General features: G+C 32.6%; 2 protein-coding genes across 3 annotated transcripts in view; both read left to right on the forward strand.

The window, feature by feature from the left end:
- The window catches only part of LOC135836563 (beta-1,4-mannosyltransferase egh-like), a 37,211-nt gene extending 33,444 nt beyond the window's left edge, over positions 1–3,767 (forward strand). For both annotated transcript variants that reach the window (XM_065351469.1, XM_065351470.1), the window contains one exon: positions 2,405–3,767. In XM_065351469.1, the coding sequence (XP_065207541.1) occupies positions 2,405–2,983 (579 nt within the window). In that variant the 3' untranslated portion in view covers positions 2,984–3,767. The remainder of the gene's footprint in view (positions 1–2,404) is intronic.
- Positions 3,768–7,210: 3,443 nt separating this feature from the next.
- LOC135836564 (beta-1,4-mannosyltransferase egh-like) lies at positions 7,211–18,536 on the forward strand. Its single transcript, XM_065351471.1, has 4 exons — positions 7,211–7,825; positions 13,178–13,298; positions 13,525–14,327; positions 17,141–18,536. The coding sequence occupies exons 2-4, from the start codon at positions 13,277–13,279 to the stop codon at positions 17,711–17,713; spliced, it is 1,398 nt and encodes a 465-aa protein (XP_065207543.1). The 5' UTR covers positions 7,211–7,825; positions 13,178–13,276; the 3' UTR covers positions 17,714–18,536.
- The last annotated feature ends 944 nt before the right edge of the window (positions 18,537–19,480 follow it).

Below are 19,480 nucleotides of genomic sequence, written 5' to 3' on the forward strand. Positions count from 1 at the left end.
CACCAATGATAACAAAATTAAAAACCTTCTTGGTAACACTAAAGACAAAGACAAACCTGAAGACTGTAGTGGCATCTACAAAATCAAATGTAAAGATTGCCAAGGAATTTATATAGGTCAAACCAAAAGAAACATCAAAAAGAGGTTCAAGGAACATCTTTATTATGCTAAATACAAATATGAAAATAAGTCTGCTCTCTCAGATCATCTCATTGCCACCAACCACACTACTTCCTTTGAAAACCTGAACCTCATACAAAAAATAGATAAACCATCTCAATTAAACATTAGGGAAGCAATAGCCATGATGAAAAACAAAACAAATTTACTAAATAATGACTTAAAACCCTTAGAAAATATCCTACTTTCTGTTATTAAAACCAAACTTGAAGACATGACTCCTACCACATCCTCACCTACAACCACACCCTCTTCCACATGACCACACCCTTGTACTGCCACACCCTTGTACTGTTAAACTACCACACCCTTGTACACTAGTATATAAGCTTGTAGACTTGGTTATTTTGTTCAATAGTGATTTAAGCCTGATGATGAACACTTGGTGTTTGAAAAGCTTTGCACTAATAAATAGTAAAAACTGAGAAGCAAGAGTTATTTCTTCCTAATCTAACAAACTTCTCGCTAAAAGGTTCTTTTTACCTTTGAAAAAAGGTCAAACATGTTCAAACCTGCAGCAGGTAAGTATTCTCAATTGAGAAATGACTTTTCTTTCTTTCATTGCAGATCAGTCTAGCTTCCGTAGACTGTTGCTCCTTCAATTTTGAGAATACCCGATATGTTCAGAGGACAGTTTTTGTAGGAAATTCAATTTCCTACACGATGATTATCTCACCTTTGTGGTATCTTTGAAATTGAAAACCTCGCTTATAAATAGAGAACAGAATAAAATGTACTTTTTTTCTTCAGTAATTTCGTGAATGGCGCCTGTACAATTGAAGATAGGTAAATGATGATGAACTTGTTGGAAATGTTTTTCTCTACAAGATGATAGGTATTTTCATTTTTTCAATTTCCCCAAAATTTGATTCCAACTTTAGGTACACTTTTCTCTCTCCCACGAAGAGCTAGCTGAGTCAACTCGGTGTGCATTAGACTCGTCATAGTCCCAGCTACCCATGGTACCATCCCCGTGTAAATCCGTCACCACACAGCCGGAGTTTAAAGACATTTTTTCTATCATTTTGTGAGGTGTACGAATATTTTTGGAATGTGTTTTTTTCCACATGCGTTACTAGAAATGATTTTTTCGTCGTGATAACATCATAAAATGAAAAAGTAATTACACCATTGGAAAGAGGAAGAATTGAGCTTTCAAAAGTACTTATTACTTTGTCTCATCGATCATTTTTTGCAAAGACGGACAATTTTTGAAAAAAATGCCAATCCCAAAACATTAATTAGTAATTTTAAAAACTTGACAATTCCTACAAAATTTTACACTTTTGCCAAAGTGTTAAATTTTGAGGCGAACCTTTTGATTTTTTGGATTTTTAGCATCTCAAGTTTTTTGGTAAATTCGATGGTTTTAAAAAATGTGGAAATTTTAGGAAATTCCACAATTTTAAAAATTGTATTATTTTGCAAAAGTTTGAGAAAATTGAACAAAGTTGAACAATTGAACAATTTGTTGAAACTTGCAAGCGTTACACAACTGAACGTTTTGCAAAAAAAATTCTACATATTGAAAATTTTTTATGATTTTGGAACATTATGACAATTTTTAATTAGTTTTAAAGTTTTATCATTTCAAAGAATTCAGGTTTCTTGGAATACCAATCAAGTTATTTTGAAAACGTTGATTTTTAAAAAAAATGTAATTCATTAGTAATTTGGAAAAATATTACAATTTCTTAGACTTTGGTCCTTTATAAAAGCTCAGAAATTTTCATCATTAATTTTAAGGAACTTTGCAACATTTTAAAAAACCTGACAATTTTGATAGGTAAATCTTGCGATTTTGGGAAACTTAATTAATCTTATAGAAAATTTGAACAACAATGAAAAATTGAATGATTTTCAAGAAGTTGGCTAAAATTTTAAAAAAGACCAGGGTTTTAATTTTTTTTCAAAACACGCGCCGCTTTTTAAAAAAAAACTTCTGACTTCATCGAAAATTTCACAATATTTCTACAGCTGCTTTAAAAATATAAGTATGCATATTTCATTGGTGTTTTTCAAAATAGCTTCTTTTATTGGCCTTGGTCTTCTTTTTTTGAGAAATCTCATTTTGCTTAAATAACACTCGTAGAATTTCTTGTGTGCTAACCTATTTATAAATCACTTCATATCGCCAACGCTTTCAATACCTTTACATCTCTATAGGTGTCAAAATTTTATCTCATTATCGATTACCCATCTCTAATGAATTTATCTTTCACAGGTGGAAGCTGAAAAACGTGTATCATTCGATAACGGCGTCAAAGGCTCGCTGGCCGAAGACTGTTACTTCGCAATGAAAGCTTACCAGCTCGGATGCACTTTCAGTTTCATCGACGGTGAAATGTGGGAAAAATCACCATTCACCATACGCGACTACATCGAGCAGCGAAAACGATGGGTTCAAGGACTCATGTTGGTTGTTCTTTCGCCAGAAATAAGCTGGCGTTATAAATTCTGGCTATCTATGTCATTATACGCTTGGATTACCATGCCTTTGACTGTAACGAACATTGTTGTGAATTTCTTTTTCCCAATACCGATGCCCATCTGGGTGAATTGCATATGCATATTTTGCGGCATTGTCAACATCTACATGTATTTTTTTGGCATGATAAAGTCGATCTCTCTGTATAGAATAGGCGTTTTCAAATACTTCTTGTGCTTAGTTGGCATCGTCTACACGGTACTTATAGCCACAGTCATGGAAAATATTGCTGTTTTAAAAGGTGTTTTTGGTTCTAAGAAGACGTTCTATATCGTGAAAAAAGATTCCAATCATACTTGTACCAGTGTAGCGTAGTTCTGTCGTAGGTAAGGTGTTTCTTCAATGTAAAAAAACAATTTGAGAAGGCAATTGCTCATCCGAAGTAGGCGATGTTGAACAAGTAGTATCATCGTTCGTTTTCAAATTCAGCCGAATATTTACCTAGAACATACTTCAGTATAAAATGTATGGATGTGTTACAGTTTTCTTTAGAGTCATTATTGATAAAGTCGGTAGGAACTAGGTATACGTAAATTTGTTACTCGTAGGTAGCTACTAAAAAAATCGTGCAACGATTTTAGAGCTTGTGTGTTCAAGGTTTCCCCATTTTTTTTTTTTTTTTTTTTTTCATTTCTTTTCGTTATCAAGTTGTGTATGTGTAGAGTTGTGTTATTTTCAATTGCATGTATTTCTATTTCTTCTTCTTCTTTTTTTTGAAATATGAAAGTAGCAGAAATAATAAATATTAGATAAACGCCATTATTCATTTTTATCTCAGATTTTTCTCGCAGAATTTAACAGGTATGTAGAGTAATTGTTATGAATGAATTTTCATGGTGATGTGAACTTTTTCTCATTATGAAAATTAAAATCAATGCGTGGTCGAACTTTGGTGTGAAAATAGTTTTTTAGTTTTTTCCCCCTTCAATTTTATGGTTAGGTATATTTACGTATAGGTACTTATTTTGATTTATGAAGTTTTATTATGATCTTTTTTGTGATATTATTTAGTATTGTATTTCATTATGAGTTTTTTTTAAGAAATCGTTATTTTATTTTGTTTGTACCTACTTTTAAAATACATGTATCTGGAGTTATATATTTTATACTGAATTACTTCAAGTAGAGTTAGCTTGATAGGTACCTAATTGTCTTGTCAAATGTTTAGATTAATTATGAGTGATTGAATATTGATCTGTCAAGAGAGTTAACGAAAGTCTTCAAAGTCTTGTAAACTCAATAAAGAAATCATTTTCTTCGATGATTATCCTTAGACGATCGTGTCTAAAGTCGCCTTGAAAACTTTGCGGTAGTGAGAACTGAGAATATGATTCAGGTAAAGGAGTCTCAATATTGCTCCAATAATATCAAATTTTGAAATGGTTGTGATTATATAAATACAGTTTTATCCTCCCTGTTTTCTAATTACGAACACTCGAAATGGTCGAAAATTCATAACCCTAAGTGTACCTAGTACCTACTTACTTGTATCGAAAGGCAAGCCGACTTTGTGAGTTTGTGGTACCCTTTTCTCCTCTTTCCTAGCTATTTTTTTTGCGTCAACTTATTTATGGCTTTGTGTCTCGTTACCCGCAACACCAAATCACTTTTAATCACCGATGATGCGCTCTATAATTCTCGTTGAGACCTGCCTACGCATACATCGTTTAATTTTATTTCAAGTACCTACATATAACTCCATTCATTAATGAGAACATTTTGCTGTAAAATAAATTTTATGAGAAATGCCTCGAAAGTCGAAACTATGTAATGAGCGAACACGTGGCTACGCAGTGCGCGCACTATAAATAAAAATTTGTATTTTTAACTCGTATAATATTCAACAAAGTTTGGTTTTTTTCAGTAGGTTGGTGTTGAAATTCTGATTTCTGTAATAAAGGAACATGCTCGGCGAAAACATGTCAATTTCTTCTGCAACAACTTTTGAAATTTGGTTTTTAATATGTACTCGAAAATTAGACCAGAAAAAATAACTTGAAAAATTATGTAGGTACCTTTAGGTAGGTATAGTAAAAGTTGTGAAAAAAATCATCGAAAACAACCTTTACAACCCGTTTGCTTTGATTGGGCTGAAATGTTGCTCATTTCAAGAGCACATTACTCAATTTCAGAACTAAGTTTTAAGCTGCCAAAATTAAGTTTTTGTTGTTTTTTTTTTTGGAAAATTTTTGAAATGTGCGGAGATGATTTTATAGACTATACTGATGAGTAGGTACAAAATACATACAACAATATATATGTATTAACAACAAAATATGAACAAAAAATAAACAAGAAATATACCTACTATAATATGCAAGAGGAAAGTCAACATTGAAAAAATTTTAAGGGAAAGCAATAAGAAAAAAAAAATCAAATAAAACAATGAGTTCAAATATTATTGAATAATTTAAGCACTTTTAAAAAAGTAAACAGTTTTTGGCACAGATTTTCATCATCAGCTGTCAGATGATCGTATTTAAAATCATTACGCAGCTTATACTTTCAGCCAATCTAAAGGCTCCCACGAAAGTTGACTTCTCTCTAGCAAGCAACTACATGCATACAAATCTTTTCAAAATGCATTGTAATCAACTTCGCCAGATAAAAATTTAATTATGGCATAAGTTCGACATTCCGAATCGATTGGGGCAGATGAATTTAAAATTCGAAATGATGTGTTGAAAAATGATTTTTTTTGAAGTAGATAATCTCAATTTAAAAAAAAAAACAAGCAAAAAAATTGTCAATTTTTGCAATATACGAGTAATTAAATTACTCGAAACTTTTTTTACCTCCCAAAGTCAACCTTTGCGATCGATTCAGAATGTCAATCTAGTGACTGGAGTATGCATTATGTATTTCAAAGGAAGTTGATTGCAACGCCTTCCGCAGTGATTAGAAATTTCTGGACTGAAGAAAACTTTTTCTGGAAGCCTCAGATCTGTTCTGAAATGGTGGAAATCGATCGGAGGGGGAGGGGAGGGAGGGATCGACTCTAGAATATAAGCCAATTTTCAGATTTTCTCTTTATTTAGGTACCCTTTTTGTAGAAAATTAATATACTATAGGTACCTAGGTTATTACTTCGTCCATTTCCAAAAATTCACCAACAATTGAAAAACCAACTTTGGCAGCTCAAAATTTGGTTCTAATTCTGCGGTCTACGTGACATGCTCTTTCAATGAGCTAAATAATCACATGCAACCGATGTTGACTAGTAGTAAACGTTCAACGTTTCCTCGTCGGAAGGAAAATATGAAAAATTATTGAAAACATTTCACACAAATAAGTAGCGACTTAAAAGAAATTGGAAAACATTTTTTTTTTTCAGAAAAATATTTTCCAAGAAATGGACAAATAGGTAATCATAAGAAAAAAAAGAGTTTTTGAAAATTAGAAATTTCTTTTAAAAAATGAATGGATGATTAATTTAGGTACTTGGACCTATTGGGAAATTCATGAAGCTTACCCTCGGATAATCTTTTTGAATAATGAAGGATTATTTTTAAAAAAAGGGAAATTAATTTTTCTGCATATAAATCGCAGGTAAGCAAATTTTCGAAATAAGTAACCTGAAGTGGAGAAATATATTCAGTAAAACAAAAATAATTTTTTTTTGGGAGGGTGTTTATAATTACTAGATTATTATACTTACCCTACGTCAGATTATATTGAATTTGTCAGGTTGTGTTTTTTAACAAGAGTAATACATTTTTCTATTTCAGAGGGGCTGTCAGGAATGGAGAGAGAGTTTTCATCTATTTGAAGAGATAATCGATCTTGGTGTAACTGGGGACAATAGGAAAAAAAAATTTGTGCAATTTTGTTCGAATTTCTCAATTTAAGATGTTTTATAAATTACACGTAATTAGGCATTCGATCACCAAACTCCATGAGAAAAGTACCTACACATATATTAATTTAACCAGAGTAATTCCTCGGAAAATAATTGAGTATCTTGAATCTGATTCATATTTTTTGATAGACTCCAATTTGAGGAAGCTTCCATAAATTCAAAATTAGAATCTCTGATTTGTAAATAAAGTCGCCATGATTCCCTTAACATGTACAATATTTTTTCAAGAATTGTCCACAAAACTCTCCAGAATTTTGAAAGGGTTATCAACTGTGCGAATTTTTTAATACTTATATGATTTTGTTACTTTTACCAACATAAGTACCATGAAGGTAGGGTACTAATTGGGTAGGCAATAGGCATGAACTTCTCACAGAAAACTATCAAATGCAAATTCCTATATCGGCTATATCCCACAGTACATTATCATTCTATCCACTCATCTACCTATAACAAAAATGTGAGTAGGTATACTAGGTAGCTGGGTTCCTATAAAGCTACTTGCGAGTAATTGTATACATATTTCTACTAATCGTTTTCTGATAACTGTGTTCACTGTTCAGAACCATACAGCCCCTCCACCTTACGAAAAGCTCGAAGTGCGAGCGTAGTGAACTGGATCGACACATCCATATGTACATGTAGGTACATATATGAATATTACAGTTTATTTACAGAGTTAGTTCTTACTTATTACCGTTAGGTAGTTTTTTTTTTTTTTTTTGGAAATCCTTCCTCAATAAGTTTATTCTGCGTGTGTTCTAATTTTCAAATGGTTAAAAGCGCAAATTTTCCTTAGCGTAATACCGTCGTGTTTTAGATATAAAGTAATTTATTTTCTGTACAAAAATGATGTACCTATACCGTATGTATTGCTGATATGGCAATAAGTGGGAGCACTTGTCGTACATAAAATTACCGCCATGAAAAACCATTCATTGCGCTACGAAACGCTACGTGTTTCACTGTTTCGGTGCGCCGATAATTTTGGGCGAAATCAGGTTTCATTTTGATTATACCGTTCATATTGAAACCCATCGAAGTGATCGGAATCGTGTATTTGGTACAAGTTTTATTAATTCGGTAATAGTATATTTATGTTAAATGAAATTCCTGGCTTAGTGATGTTTTTTGTGCTGGTGCGTTGATATTTGAATCGCGAACTTGTGCTTTGGACTGTTTATGATTTCGCTGATTTGGTGCAGTGTTGTTGACTCTGATCAGAATGAAGATTACTTTTAACCATCGAAGGAAACTTTTCGAAGATGTTTTAATGTGATTGAGCCTAAATTTGATAGGTAAATCGATTTGCTTAATCCTTATCTATATTGTATATCTACTGCGAGTAGCAGACCTATAAAGTAGATGAGATCCGCAAATGTATGTTTTGGGTTTTGTTTTGTACTCGAATTCAATATGTGATGTGATTCATTTAATTTATTACTAACGCAAGTAGGTACCCAAGCAAAGTAAATAGAAGTCTCGAAAAATTAAGCACCTAATTAACAACTGAAGCACTTCTGTTTATAGTAGGTACTAGGTAGCATAGGTACCTACTGCAGGTACATACTTGGTATTGTGTCAGTCGAATATAAGTAGGTACATTTATTTATCGGCGTTCTTTGATGGAAAATTTCGTACAAAATTACTTGAAAGTGTATCTAAAGATGATGGTTCTAGACCTATAACCACACTAGGACGGCTAGATGCCAATAATTGATGTTAAAATTATCTCGACGAATGAGAATCTTAATCACAATCTGCATATATATGCAAACGTATTCATAAACCATCAAGGGAAGGGGAACATCTCGATAGTTTAGTCATCGTTTCATCGATTTCACTCACTTTTTTCATTAGATCATGGGGTCCCATCTAGGGTTATTTTCGAAAACATTTCAGTCGCTCAATCGATGAATTGAAGGTCCTACAAGAGCGTAAATTTTCCAAAATGGGCCTAAAGTTGTACCACCCGAGTTAAGAAAATCAAATACCTGCTCATTTATTACTTCGAAAGATGTAGTTTCTAGTCAGATTTTTCGTGGAATTATTTTTCAAAATTCAATTTTGGTAGGTACCATCATGGGAAAATAACATTTTTTGGAGGGTTTGAATAGGTACCTATTTCAAAAAACTACATTGTTGATTAGTGATTTACTATGCCAAAAAATGTGATTTACTGATTAGTCAGCTTCAACTCTGGCGGCTTATCACATTTTGAAGATCTATTTCAAAGTTCAATGCGACGTGAGAAGAGAAAAAAAATTATCAAATTGGTGTTTTTTTTTTTTTTTAGAAAAAACCATAGGTTGAGATATAGGTGAATTAGTCTGAATTGATTTTTTCACATTTTTCTTCTACCTCGTTATTCTTTGTAATGATGAAAAATGATTCTTATAATAAAATCTAAATGTTGCTTGCACTGTAGCGTTTTCCAAAAATATTCATTTAATTTTTTAATTTATTAGTGCAATTTTTTTGGCTATTTTGGAAAGATCAAGCCCCCTCCCTACTCGGCAAAACGTTTCAGAGTAGGGTCCTCTTCAGAAATTGTGTTTTTTCACCATCTCTTCCGACTGATAAGTTTACCTTTCTAACACTGACTTTATTTATTAATTAAAAAAAAAAAAAAAAATGGCAACCAACTGCCGGATGTTACTGATACGATAGTCCATACAGCTATGATTGCTGACTCAACAGCAAACTGGTACGAGTGAAGTGAGAGCGATAGCTCTTGAAAAAATGTAGGTATAATTCGATCAAGACGTAGATAAGTGAATTAGGCTAAAACAAAAGGGAGTAAGGTCTATGGAATAATTATTTATCAGAATGAAAGAGTGTCCCTCGATTTTTCATGACCAAGATCTGCACTTTCTCTCAATAGGCCTGTCATCAAGAAAAATACAGAGATATCAGAACATTGAACTTTTAAATAATGCATTTTGCTATTTTATTATATTTTTTAAAGAAAAAAATGGTAAAAATAAAATAGGTACCTAATGGACTGACTTTATTAGATGATTTTCTTTTGACTGGTTGGGGCCTTCTTAGAACCTTATTTAATGTGTGTTTTTTTTTTCAACGAGATCTTTCTACATTAATTACTGGATGAAAAAAATGAGCTTCATCATTATTCATTAGAAAGGGTCCATATTACCAATAAGGTCCCTTTTTTATGAGAACCCCCACTTGGCTAATGGCTATACTGACTGATTTTCTGACTAAGAATGAATTAAAATTCTAAACTGAGAATTCAAACAAAGTTTTTAACAAGGAAGACGAGTATTTTGGTATTATTTATAAATCAAGTGGAATTTCCATACTCGTATTCAAGATACCGACGATGTGTGAGTGATAATGATAAAGTTTACATGTTATCATCTGACCAGTTATCAAATTACGATTACATACCATGTAAGAAGAGTAAAAGTGCATTTCAAATGATAATATTAGTACCTACTTACTTGAATCACGTGCAATATTTGCGCGTTTCTTTCATAACTTGAGTTTTAATTTCGAAACGCGATGATGCATTTATTTTAATATTAGATAAATATATTTGCAAATGAGTACATAATTGGCAGAAAATGCAACATAAATAACCGTTAAATTTTAATGGAAACAATGTGAACAGTTTCCAAGAGGCTAACAATTGAACCTCTTGATCATTCATCGTCAAAAGTATCGATTTCACTCAAGTACCTACTACATACCCACAGGGTGCCCAGAAATATCGAGCACCCCTAAGAAAGTTTTTCATTAAAAATATAGGTTGGCAACATGAAATAGATGCATATGATTGGTGGAATGTTCTCTCTACAGTCCAACAACCAATCATGTGCTATCATTATTATCATTCACTGTGACCAACCAAAGTATTTTGGTAGAAAACTTTTTTAGGGGTGCTCGATATTTCTGGGCACCCTGTACGAGTACCTACCTATTCCTTTACTTAAACATGAACCATATCGCACTCATTGAGTATCTTACTAAAAAATCTTATTCGACAAAAAATCTCATCTCATAAATTACCACATTAACAGATGAAAAAATCAATCAAATTGTGAGTTATTACTCGAAAAAAAAACCTGATTTCTGATCCAGGTAGGTAGCCCATAAAAATACACTTTTTGGACCTCAATAATACGTACACATACTCGTATTTTTAAAATATTATGTAGGCTAGTGTGAAATTCATCATTTTTTTCAATGTCACCTTCAGTGAGGAAATTTATGTATATTTTGCCATCCAATTATTCTAATTGCTTCGGGAAAAAATGAATACTTTTGGAACGAAAGTCTAAATTTTGAAAAAATACACGCAACCGTAATCACAGGAGAATAATATTTACCTATCCTATCTACTTGAACAGCCACCTACGAGTACATGTTTTTTCAATTATTATAAGGTAGGTATATTAAGTAGGTACATAATGTTGGAAATAAATAAAATTACATTTCCCTGCCTCCACAATGTTAAAAGTAGCGAACGTGACGTGATCTTCATCAAGTTGAAAAATTGAATTGTTGTGGGGAAATTTTCAAATCGAATGCGGCAATTTTGTTTATAAAAGTTTGGAAAAATCGCACACGAGTTCAAAAAATATGGAAAAAATTCATTTCTGTCTTCTTTTAAGCTTTTCCAATGTTATCCTCGTTTTTTTTTCTTTCGTTACTGTTATTCAATTATTTCTCTGATATTTCATCAATCGGTTGCGGAGTGTCTTCCTTTTTTCTTCCATTTTTTATTGTTCACTTGGTGTTTTTGAAAATCATTTATACTGACACACCTGTAATTTAAACGAGACCAAGCTGTGAAAGAAAAAGAAAAATTGTACCTAGGTGCTGAAGTTCATTTTTGAATTTTTGGCTGCTTGAAAAATATAAAGATGATGAATTTTCATCTCTTTCACAATTTTTTTTCTTCCAATAAACTTTACAGCATGAGAACAATATGTATATGTATTTTGAGTAATTTTGAAGCCCCCTGTGAGTTTTCAATTTTCTTTAGAAATTTTTAATTACCTACGAGTACCTACCTTTGAAATGATCAAACAGTGATTCTTTTCGAGGAAATGAAATAATTATCTTCACTGTTTCATTTTGTTTGAAAAAAAAAATTAATAGAAATGAAGAAGTCAAAAATTCACCATAATGATAGATTTTTGAAAGTTTTGGAATTTTAAAGGATTTATACTGAGAAAAAAAGGAACTCCAATCCAGATTAGCCACTTTTAAGGTCATTTTGATGTTCAGAAAAATTTAAGGAAATTTTAAGACACTCTCCTCATGCAAGCATCTTCATCTCCATGATTTTTGTAAGTCTTTAATGAAACTCGCTATTAAGATGGAATATTCAATGCAAAAGTTGCATTTTTTAAAAATAAGTAACCCAAAGCCACAAGCCTTCACCTTCTGTGGAAAGATTACAAAAAGGATATCCATAATTTGAAATGTCTTTCTCTTTTGAAAAACGTTGTACATGCTTACTTACCTAATTATTTTCACAAAATAGACGAGTTTTCATTTTACGTGAAAATAGTATAAATTTACGTAGGTAGGTATATCTACCTATCAAACCTCGTCTGCATCCTCGTCATGTTATGTTTGCGTGAATAACGCAGTCTCTAATGAGTAATGACTAATTTTTTCCTAAAAAAATTTTCGTGCACTGGGTTTTTTGACTAACAGTAACAAGTAGATAACAAATTTATAAATGGGCATATGCACTCATAATTACAATTGATGCCTGCGATCGACACCGGTATGCGTATGAAAGAAAATAGGGCAACATAATCTTTTTTTCAATAGGTACTGATCAATTTACCAAACACTTGTTAATTGTTCCTATGTGTATATAACCTATTTACAGAATCGTAAATTCAAAAATCCCCCTTGTAGCTGTGAAAGTATCTAGGTACATGGATAAAAAGATATATACCTACAAATTTATTTACAATAAGATCGAATTAAATCTTATTTACGAAGCGATTCGATTGAAATATTAAATAGCCATTCGGGCAGTTGTACTTCACTTACTATGCTAGTATAATATAAAAAAAACTAGGCAGTCTTGATTTTTTTTTTTTTTTTTGATTTTTGAAAGGCACTTTTCAGATTTTGAATTTATGATGAAAAGTTGAGCTTTTATTACGGAAGTTCGACGTTGGACTTCGGATATGAATGTATCAAAACTATCAAATTTCCAATTTTTTAATCAAAATTCCAAAAAAATAGAAATAGAATTATGAATTTTTTCAAAATTCCACAGTCTATTGAAAAATCAAAATGTCATCATATTGAGCAAAGTAAGAAACCCAAATTTGGTTTATACTCTATTTTTGACCTGTCAACTCGATTAGTAGTAGTTCCGCGAGCCCTTTTGGAATCTATAATGGATTATTTGATTTTCCAATTTTGAAAAAAAAAAGTAAATAACCAAAATGAAACTAAGCATCTTCAAACTCAAACTCATCAGCATTGTGGTTATTTTGATCGATTCGGGAACAAATTTTCAAAATCTTATCTTGGGCTCTTCTAGTTGTTAATAGCTCGTACCTATTTGATAATTCGGACTTTCATTTTTACTTTGCATTAACCAACCTCTGATATGACCTACCTAATGGTATTTTTTCTATCGATGTTTACAGGTTTTATGAATTCTACGTTTATTCGTAGATACGATCGAAAACACTCACTGTCACATCAGAATATCCTGTGAGTCAAGCTGTTGAAATAGATATATAAGCATGCTGAAAACTGCCACCCGAGGTAAAATGTTATTTTATAGGTCATTCGCGAATTCACGCAAAATGGCTGACATCTGGCGAATTTTATAGTGTTAATTGAAAAGGGGATACTGAGGAAATCGTGATACGCGACATTTTTTTATTGTGAATACTTTTTCAACTCAAATTCTTTCCAAATCTCCAGTTATTGCACCTCTATGCTGACGAACCTTCTAAAATAGTAAATGATTGTATTCAACATGTTGCAGGTATGATCACTCCAAACAGAATAAAACATGCATTACATTGTATGGGATTCCTTTTCGTGATCATATTCATGATGAAGCATTTAGTATCATTCGCTGAACTAAAGTCTAAAAATGCCGACGCGTGGAAAACGTACGGGCCAACAATGTACACAATGATGGTCGCTATAAGATTACTAGTCTTACTCGCTCTACCTCAAGTTGTGCTGAATTTCCTCGGTCTAATATGTTTCAACGCGTTTCCGGAAAAAGTCACTTTAAAAGGATCCTCGTTACTGACGCCTTTGATTTGTATACGGATCGTAACTCGAGGCGATTATCCGCAATTAGTACGCGATAACGTGGCCAGGAACATGGCTCGTTGTTCGGAAGCCGGCATGGATAATTTTCTAATCGAAGTAGTCACCGATAAAATGATCGGATTACCGAATCACAGACGAATTCGAGAAATCGTCATACCGTCCACGTATACGCCTAAAAGTGGAGCTAAGTATAAAGCTCGAGCTTTACAGTACTGTCTGGAAGATGGTGTGAATATTTTGGCTGATAATGATTACATTGTGCATTTGGACGAAGAAACCATTATGACGGTGAACTCGATACGAGGCATTGTTAATTTTATACTCGATGGTAAATATGATTTTGGTCAAGGGCTGATTACTTACGCCAACGATAAAATCGTCAATTGGACTACGACTTTGGCTGACAGTATTCGAGTTGCAGACGATATGGGTAAATTAAGAGCCCAGTTTTATTTCTTCCATAAGCCCATACTCAGTTGGAAAGGATCGTTTATTGTGTCAAGGGTAAATTTTGAAACTATTTTTTATCGTTAGGTATGTCAAGCTATAATGAGAGTGTTGTGGTGGTATTTTGTTTGCATGATGAGAATTCTGAAAGAGCTGAAATTTTTTAAATTAGGTAGGTACCTATCTTGAAACAGAACATCGCGTAAACAGTTTTCAGAAATCGAATCGATTCATACCATTTTGCTTTCTATGTAACTTGTAACAATTGGAAAGTTAAATTAAGAGGGTTCAAATTAACTGAAAACGGTAATCTAGAAACGCGAATCAATTCCGTTATCAAGTGATGAAACGATTATTCATGCAGTGCTACATATGTAAAAAAAATTATCAAATTGAACATTACACTGCGAAGCAGAACCTTTTATCTTTTTTCACCATATATTTATATAAATCATACTACTATTAGTGGTATTTAACGTGTTTCTCGTAATCAATTTTAAAATCATAAAACGTAAAATATTGCTTTATAAAATAATGCTCGAATAGGTAGAGGTACCTACTCGTACAAATTCAAAAATTCGTCCTTACGTAGTGGCAGAATACCCTGGATACCTAGCTCAGCTACCTACTTAATTTTTTGAAAAATATAAGTAATTCGTGATTCAAATTTGAATAAGATTAGAACAAAATCTTGTCTATGATAATGCTTTCACGGAGTAACATCTGAAATTGCCCAATAAGAAGTCGAAATGACTGCTATTTCAAAAGTAATAAATGAATCTTGATAAATTTTTGAAGTCAAAAAAGAGGTCTTTTTTAAATCAAGACAACAGAAACACCTATGAAAAAAATTTCTCAAAAAATCAAAAAAGTTTCAGTTGAAAAAAAAATTGATTGTGCTGTTTTTAATTGGAATTACAAAATGCACTCATTTGTTGTATTTATTTTTCACATTTTTAAATTATAGATGTTTTTATTGGGAAACTGTTGTACCAGGGACCGATTTTTCGTTTTTTGGGAATGGACTCCACCCATTAACTATTTTTGAAAATGTGAATAGGGTGCATCAAAGAATGGTCTTTTACAAAAAAAAAACGAGACATTCACATTTATTCAAAACTCAATCCCCTCCCCTCCAGAATTTTTTGAAAAAGTCACTTTTTTTTGGTCCATGGTACAACGGGTCGTGTACCAAGGACCAAAAGGAAATTTACCCTGGAAAATGCCTAAAAGTTGGCTGTGAAGGCATGAAGTTCACGTATGGATCATAGACATTCATTATACATATTTACTTTTTACAGTAAGATCATATATTAAAATTTTGCAGAATTTTTTTTTCTAATTTCAGAAGTTTGTCATGTTGTACCAGGGACCATCGATTTTCCCTCAAATTTCAACCAATTTTAACCAATTTCGAAACGTTTTTAGATGCTACAATGTAAAAACTGTGTAAAGGGCATCCTGGCATCTGAAAAAGTATCAAAATTCGGAAAATTAAATGAAAAAATTGCGGTCCGTGATACACGATGAAATTTGGTCCCAGGTACAAGACCTCCCAAAATTTAGAAAAAAATTTCTACAAAATTTCACACAATATTTTTCCAAAAAGTGAATATGTGTACTTACACTTGGATGGTGTAGCTACACGTTGCACTAATTGCTTTGACAAATTTCAAATAAACAGTAGGTCAAAATGAGTTCACAAAACATGGCAAAATGTAATTTTTCGTTTTCAGACGTGATAATCGTGTGCAAAATTTTCAAATGAAAACTTTATCGCCTATACTTAGTTTATTTTGTGACATAGTACCCTAGTGATGCTTTAAAACGTAGGGTCCCTGGTACAACAGGTCCGGGGTACAACAATCTCCCCTACTGAAAGTTGGGCTTTCAATTAAAAAATTCAAGGTTCAACTTCCCACAAAATTTTTAAAAAAGTTTAGAATATTTTTTTAGTTTATTTTTTTTATAATGTGAAGAGATGGATCCATGGAATAGATTCGTGTTGGGTTGGGTATGACCATTTAAGAAATCAAGGCTCCTCAACGTTAAATAATCTCACTGAAAATTGGCAGCCTGAAAGAGGGAACCCTCTCTTCTCGCTCACTAAACAGATCCAGGTGTGTAAATGAAGGTGGTTTTTCAGTAAGTAGGATAACATGATCCTATATTAAGTATGGAATAATTATGAGTGAAATCGGAAAAAGAAACCTGGTCGAATTGATATGGAACTAGCCCTTTATCTGCCTTCCCTGTACCTTTTTATTTCAATTTTTTTTCAACGTTCAGGTATGTATTAGGTAGCTATGGACTAAAAAAAAGGGTATAGTTTTTTCTATTTTTTGAAGATTTTTTTGGCTGAACTATTTTTTGAGCTATTATTGCTGGAATTTTGTTGCCATTCAGAGCACCAGGTAGAAAAAGTATCTGACTTTCATAAATAGGTACCTACCTACTTATTCTGCAAAATTAACATTTCTATTGGAATTTTTCGAGAAAAAAGTCTTGATAGGTGGTTTTTTTGTCAATTTATTCTCTACTCCTAAGACGTCGAAGGTTGGTACTTGGTACTTAAAATTCGGTGATCGATGCCAACTTCCATAAAAAACATATTTCGAATGAACATTATGCATTCATGCTCGTGTACGCAAATGAGCGATGCAAGTTGATCCAAGGTTGTTTACTTTTTCTCATCAACACGGGTCTTCAAGAAATTCCAAGCTTTTTTTCTTAATTTTTGAAAAATATTCTTGAAAATTTGGATTATATATTATTTTTTATACCGCCACCTCTCAACACCATTCTGAAATCTCGACCATCTCCAGATGTAAAAGAAATTCGTCAATCAATAATAAATTTATATTTTACAGGTGGAAGCTGAAAAACGTGTATCCTTCGATAACGGTATGAAAGGCTCGCTAGCCGAAGACTGTTACTTCGCTATGAAAGCTTACCAACTCGGATGCACTTTCAACTTCATCGACGGAGACATGTGGGAAAAGTCACCGTTCACCATTCGCGACTACATCGAACAAAGAAAACGATGGATTCAAGGACTCATGTTGGTGGTTATTTCGCCAGAAATAAGCTGGCGTTATAAATTCTGGCTATCTATGTCTTTATACGCTTGGATTACCATTCCGCTAACTTTATCGAACATTTTTCTCAGTTTCTTTTTCCCCATACCGATGCCTATCTGGTTGAATTGCTTATGCATATTTATCGGCTCCGTCAACTTGTATATGTATTTTTTTGGCACGATAAAATCGATCTCCGTGTATCGAATAGGTGTTTGCAGATATAGCTTGTGCTTGGTCAGTGTCATCTACGTTGTACTTATTGCTACAATTATGGAGAATATTGCTGTCATAAAAAGTGTTTTTGGCTCTAAGAAGGCGTTTTACATTGTGAAAAAAGATTCCAATAATTTGATCGTGGCATAGGTATTGTGCCCAATATTACAAATGTAGATACCTACCTATTATTTGTTTTCCAAGTCAATGTTTTTTTTTTTCGTTTTTTGTTATAAATTAGTTAGGTAGTTAGATATAGGTACATTAGATGTTCTTTTTTCGTGTAAGAAAAAAACCGATGAGGCGACGATACGTTGAACAAGTGTTATTGCACGTTTTTATAGATACAGTCAAATAAGTATACATGTTCATAACTAGAACATTTATCTACTAAGTATGCATATGAGGTGTTTTAGTAGGTACCTACTTCTACTCGTATGTACCATTGGCACTCGATCGCATTGTTTTACTCGTCTAACGAATAAGTGAAATGATTCCGAGCTTGTGTATTCGAGAATTCCCCAGTGCTTTGTTTTACCTACCTCCTTATCAAATTGTGTGTGCAGAATGCAAGAATTCTTTCAAGTATTTTCAGCTGCGTAGTCGTATTTTATTTTTTATTTCCCATCAAAGTAACCAAAATATGTTGGGTACCTTTCATTCTTCATCGTTATCTAAAATTTTTCTCTTCTGCAACTGTAAATTTTTTAAAATATTTTTTTGTTGTTGTGGAGAACAACGAGCGCTTATTTGTGAAAATGATTTTATTTTTTCACTAACGTAGTAGTTTTATACCTACCTTTGCTTTGTGAAGGTTTACAATTTACATGAGTATGTTTTCTTTTGTGATATTACTTAGTATCGGTATTTTATAATAAGTCGATTAGATATTTTGCAACTTCGATAAGAAATCATTATTTTCTTTTGTTTTTAATTTAAAAATACATGTAGATTTTTTTATTGTGACCTGAAACAGAGTGTTAATTATTTTGTAAATTCTTTGGTAAATACTTCGAAAGTGAGTATTGTTGATTTGCCGAGCTGAAATAAGCTTCTTATGAGTATTCTGCAACGAAATAACGTTTCCCATTGATTACCCAATATAGGCAGTTAGGCACACATATGTTGTGGCAACAGTTTAGTATCGAGAATTATTCATAGGGTGATAGGTATAGTGTTGTCGCTTTACAACACGCGTGTGAAAATTTGTTCTGGGGACCATGACCTCGATGAAGTACCTGTCTGTAAATTTTTCTATTTGGAACATATGCGGAATTTAGATACTCACGTTATCATTTTACGATATAGGAATAGAATACAAGATGTTCAGTTCAATGAATTTCTTATCAACATTTGCTCGCAAGTAATACCTACGACAATATTCCGAGAATAATGTGCAGATATTCGCAAGGAAATCACTCGAGATGTCTGGCACCAATTTAAACTATAGAGATATACTCGTAATTTCAAGAAAACTTTGAAATTCAGCTGCCTGTTAGGCAAATTTTTGCTAATTTTGAAACACTTTGTCTATAAAATTCACTTAACTGGAATGGAGCTGTTTGACTCATCGAAAGAGCACGTCGCCCACGTATCGTATCATACGTAAAATTCTGCAGAGCTATCTATAAGTACGATTTTTAAAAATGATGGAGGCGTCTACCTATCTAGATCACCAAACGCGATGTCGTTATTTTGTTAAATTGAAAGTAGGTATAATCTCTTCAAAATGTTAAAGAGTAACTAGATTGAAGATCATATTGATATTTACCTAATAAGAAAACACGATTAAAATGAGTTCACTGGTTCACAAAAGTTCAAGTAAGCACATCCTTTTTTTTCAGTTTGCTTTCTCAAAAATTCAAACTGCGAGTCGATTTTTAAATAGCTAGAGATTCTATTCCAATTTATGTAGGT

Source organism: Planococcus citri, chromosome 2 (assembly GCF_950023065.1).
Source record: "Planococcus citri chromosome 2, ihPlaCitr1.1, whole genome shotgun sequence".
Classification (NCBI taxonomy): domain Eukaryota; kingdom Metazoa; phylum Arthropoda; class Insecta; order Hemiptera; family Pseudococcidae; genus Planococcus; species Planococcus citri.